Raw genomic sequence first — 5,000 nt, 5'->3', positions numbered from 1 at the left:
GATGCAATGTTTACCTGCTCTCTGGTCTCCTCCAATGACAGACTTGGGTCGCGGTTTAGGTGCAAGAGGGGGAGGGGGCTTAGGTTTGAGGGCGGCGATCACAGGCTTGGTGTTCGGGCTGGGTCCTGGAGAGAGCCCCACACATATGCATACGGTCAAATAAAACAAAGAAGCCAGGCAAAACAAATGACAAAAGAGTGCGTTACACCAGTCTGAGCTCAGTCAGTTTTGATGGTTAACTCTTTGTATTGTGAAGTAGAAAAAAAAGGTGAGTGAGTGAATGAGAGAGTGAGTGAGTGAGTGAGTGAGTGAGTGAGTGAGTGAGTGAGTGAGTGAGTGAGTGAGTGAGTGAGTGAGTGAGTGAGTGAGTGAGTGAATTGATGAATGAATGAATATATCAATGAATTCATGAATGGACTGCGTTGCTAAAGATGCAAATGCAAATAATGAGTCAATGACTGAACATGTGTGTATACATGCAAGTATACGTGCCTCTCTCAAACGTTTTATTAGATATGTAATAGTTATTCTACATATCAAAACTGACCAAACTATTTTTTCTGAATTTAACTTTAATGCTGAACATATTTTGCTTGATTTCATTTATACTTTCATAACAAAAGGAATTCACTAGTTCTCAAGCATCAAACAAATGCATACAGTATGCTTGTGGCACTTTGCTTCTTTTGTAAAGGCATGTATTATCAGAGCAGAAAAAAACAAAGGAAAATAAATCAAACTACATGAAAGAATAAAAACAAAAGTGCCACAAGCAATTTCACAATCAATGAACATGTCTGTTTAGTCAGTCCATGCTCAATTTAAATCTGTAAGATGCATATCTAATTATATAAAGCATTTAAATATCATATCAATTCCTTTTAAAGAAACTTTGAAAATAAAACATAATTATAAAGCCTTTTTATAAACAAAAGAACACTATCTAGCATTGAGGGACACACAATTTTTTCCCCAATTTTTTTATATCTGAAACCTTCCAGGATGGCAAAAAGGATAAGAACTTAAAAATCTATCCTCATTCCAACTCAGGTGCACATACTTCAGAAGCACTTAGAACAATGGCCAGGCAAGACAAAGCAACTTAGAATTTTTAGACGCGCAACAGCTAATAAATGTCGGCCTTTCTCAGAGCTGAAATTCACAATTATTTTGTATTCACTTTGTGATACAAATGATCTTGAGTTACTGAAATTATAAAAAGAGAGAGAAAAATTTTTTTTACATGTCTCCCATAGTTGATTTTTTTTCTTTTACTAATGTGAATTTACTGCTTTACTGAACTGCCGACAGCTTATCTGCATTACTATTCTATGCTAATCTCTGCTTAATTATCATTCAGGATATTGTTTCCTATACAAAAAAAAAAAAAAGTTTAACTATTTAAATAAATCAATAAAGGTCAGTGATAGGGACTTAAAAGCTCTCAATCATCAATCAATCACGAACACAACTGCTAAAAAGAGCAGGAAATCATTCAACAATACCTGCGTTTTCAATAACAGAATCCCTATTACAATTTGGAGATTTGCTGCCACTGGATCCTCTTGGGAAGCCATTAGTAGGAGACTTTAGGCTGTCTGCGAGGCCCGTGGACCGCAGCCTCACACCTGCGAGCAAGCTGCTTGAAGGGTTTTCCTTTCTCTCATCACGATCCTTGTCTTCATCCTGTGGGATCAGGCTCTGAGTTTTCTGCTATTTATAAAAAATCCTCTTGAAATTAACCCACACCCAAACAAACACATGTATATGCACATAAATACTTTGAATGCGTACATGTGCACAAACCCACTCCCGCACTCCCACGCAGTCATCCACACACACACTAACACATGCATATACAAACTTAAGCAAAGATATGCACTGATGCACTTGTGTATGCAAACAAAAACACACACATACAAATATCAATGGTGCAAATGATTAAAGCTCACCTTTGGTAAGACCGAAGTTCTTTTCTCCTGCATCATCTTCATCTCTGCCAAGATGTTTCCTCCGATGCCCATCCCGAACTTGGGCAAGCCAGCTACTTTCCTTGGGGGAGAATCTTCCTTCCCATCTTCCTCACTGCGGCTTTTGTCTGATTGGGAGAAAGCACAAGAGCTAGATTAGCAATTGCAGTTTTTTGGTAAAGATTTTTTTTTATCACAGCAAAAGTGGTCTGCGAAAGATTTCAGGAGCAAGATATTTCTTTTTACAAATTATTTCTCCTCATTGTTTCCTGTAAATGTACTCTCTAATCACTTTACTATCAAATCAGAAAATGTGAAATAAAATACGCAAGGCAGCACATCCAAGCAGTTTATTTACCATCCATAGAACTGATGTTTGATGATGTTGAGGCTTTTCTTGCACTCATATCTGGTGATCTCTTCAACATCGGTTCATTGGCTCGTCTTCCTATCAGGCTGGTTACACTGCGGCTAATTGAGTAGATAACAAAACTTTCAGACCTTTGGTGTTGTTATATAGATGCAAATTGTCTTTTAGATCTTTGAGTTACTGCAAATGTGTAATAAGGTCTAAAGAAATATATGTATATATAGTACAAGAAATAGAATTATTTCTTTCTCTTATTTCTTTCCTCTAAATTTATCATATAAACTACACATAAGAAATTATGTTTTACCTTCTTTCCCTACAAATTTGCCATATACTTATACCCTGTTTATACAAATGAGACAGATTTTCTTTCTGTTACCTCTTCTCATCTAGGCTTTGGTCCTCATCTTCCATCTCATCTTCCTCCTCCGTATCTCGAGACTTGGTGCGTGGCCGCGGGCTCTCCCTCGTCACGTCTGACTCCGACCGCGCCAGCGAGTCAGACCGCGTGAGTGACTCAATGCTGCCTCTCTCGCTGCCGGTTCTTGCTCCGCCCGTGTGGGGGGAGCTCTCAACGGAGGAGGTGGAGCCATATTTGAGTAGCCGTGGGCTGTAAAGGGCAGGGGTTGAAGAGGTATGTTTAATGCACTATTTTGCAACCCATGGTATGATGTTAATGCAAATGTGAAAAGATATTTATAGATATATATATAATCTCTTCAATACATGCATTATCCAAGCATTACTATAATGCAAAAGCAATATTAAGCAATGAGTAAAAATTTCTATATAAAAAATAAATCTATTTTGTAGCTAACCCATTCACTGTTTCCAAGATAGTAGCACAATACTTTCAATTTTATTTGCCCCTTCTCATATAACTTCATTTCAATGAACAGGAAACAAGTAATGAGAACAGAACTATCTTTTTAAATTACCTTTGGGTAATAAAACCAGTGGATGGGCTTTTCAAGACTGTAAATGTAAATATGTTCATGTGCAAGTGTGAAAACATGCATACACACATGCATTCTCTCTCTCTCTTTTTCAATCCAAGTATACTAATATAGTGCAAACTTATATACACATGCCTGAACTTTCCCATTCTCACCCATTACTCATTTACTCTCTTCCATATACACAAACACATGGTACATTTTTGAAAATATCAGACACAAACCAATTTCTACTTATTTTTTAAGTTAAATACAGATACTCCATTTCCCAAAATAATTTAAATTGTCCCTTAAAAATTTGGAATGCCAATAAACGTAACAAGACTTGGGTTAATTACACAGATTCCAAGAGTGTTCTATCCATCACTCAGGTAGCCATACCAATACATCCTCACACACAATGTGACTGCTTGCTTCTTTCACATTACAGTGAGAGGAGGATGTGCTTATTGATGATGCCTCCAAGGAATATAAGAATCTAACTACTTCATAACCAAAAGAGTGTCAAGTATGGTATTGTCAATGTGTGTCTGTGTGTGCAAGGGTTTGTTTTTATGTAAATGCATGTGTAAAAAAGCATAAAAATAAACATAAAACTTATTTTTCATTAGCTTCATCAACTTACTGAGAGTCCTGGCTAACTCCGGTCTGGCTTTAAATACAAACATAGTCTAAATACACGCACCAACACAGTTTCCTTACAGCTGGCTTAAGTAAATTGCACAATGCCATAAAAAAAGGATAATAGAGGAAGAGAAAAGAGAAAAGAGAAAAAGAGGAAAGAGGAAAGAGGAAAGAGGAAAGAGGAAAGAGGAAAGAGGAAAGAGGAAAGAGGAAAGAGGAAAGAGGAAAGAGGAAAGAGGAAAGAGGAAAGAGGAAAGAGAAAAGAGAAAAGAGAAAAGAGAAAAGAGAAAAGAGAAAAGAGAAAAGAGAGAAAAAAGAGAAGAGAGATGAGAGGAGAAGAGAGAGCTGGGGAGGGTAGAAGAGGCAAGGAGAGAGACAGAGAGAAAGAGATGAAGAGAGATGAAAAGAAAAATCAAAACTCCATTCTCATTTCACTTTATATGTTGTATGCACAAGATGGCTCTTTCACAACAAATTTCATTTCATACTAACCTGTTCTCCGAGTCAGGGGAGATGAGGGGTGTTGTGGGAGTTGATGACCCGGGCCTGAAGAAGGTGTCAACGCCCTCAGAAATGTCATGGTCTTCCTCGACTAGATCAGCTCTGCCCATGGGTCTGGTTGGGGCTCTGGTCTTCACTCTTCGAGGTCTGGCCTTGCCCAAGTGCTGCAGCTGTCCACAGCTGCTTGGTAACTCTGACACACTGTCTAATGACTCAGCTGTTTGACCAAGGAACAAGATTTCAGTGAGCTGAACCTCCTGACTTTTTGATGTGTGTGTGTGTTATGCATATATATATCTGTGTATCCAGATCTAATGCATCTTTAATCACTTTTTTAAATTACACAGCTCTTTAAAAAGAAATTAAGAAAGCAGCAAAACATAATCAATATGCATTTAAAAATCACCAAAAATCAAAGAATATGACAAATAAATAGGTAAAGAATATTTACCTAAAGTTTCAATAATCCCTTTTTTATTTTACTCATCACAAAATGATAAGTATGAAGGGAACTGTAAGTGTACTTCAAGATGAAAAAAAGGCAGCAAAAGAAATTCAAAACATACTGTGTGTGTGGGG

General features: G+C 37.3%; 1 protein-coding gene across 30 annotated transcripts in view; it reads right to left on the bottom strand.

Moving 5' to 3' along the window:
- LOC119598958 (F-actin-uncapping protein LRRC16A-like) overlaps nucleotides 1-5,000 on the bottom strand; it is a 198,017-nt gene that overhangs the window by 18,234 nt on the left and 174,783 nt on the right. For 22 of the 30 annotated variants that reach the window (XR_005231043.1, XR_005231041.1, XM_037948668.1 and 19 more), the window contains 6 exons: nucleotides 4,413-4,638; nucleotides 2,720-2,950; nucleotides 2,329-2,441; nucleotides 1,953-2,098; nucleotides 1,506-1,686; nucleotides 15-125 (listed from right to left, as the gene is read on the bottom strand). Coding sequence is in view for 28 of the 30 variants with exons in the window: in XM_037948668.1 (XP_037804596.1) it covers nucleotides 15-125; nucleotides 1,506-1,686; nucleotides 1,953-2,098; nucleotides 2,329-2,441; nucleotides 2,720-2,950; nucleotides 4,413-4,638 (1,008 nt within the window). In the remaining 2 variants the exon portion in view is untranslated. The remainder of the gene's footprint in view (nucleotides 1-14; nucleotides 126-1,505; nucleotides 1,687-1,952; nucleotides 2,099-2,328; nucleotides 2,442-2,719; nucleotides 2,951-4,412; nucleotides 4,639-5,000) is intronic. The other 8 variants (XM_037948686.1, XM_037948690.1, XM_037948691.1 and 5 more) reach the window with 1 other exon arrangement.

This window comes from Penaeus monodon, chromosome 42 (assembly GCF_015228065.2).
Source record: "Penaeus monodon isolate SGIC_2016 chromosome 42, NSTDA_Pmon_1, whole genome shotgun sequence".
In the NCBI taxonomy this organism is placed as follows: Eukaryota; Metazoa; Arthropoda; class Malacostraca; order Decapoda; family Penaeidae; genus Penaeus; species Penaeus monodon.
The sequence above is the reverse complement of the archived record's forward strand: the minus strand, read 5'-3'. Positions and strand labels throughout refer to the sequence as shown.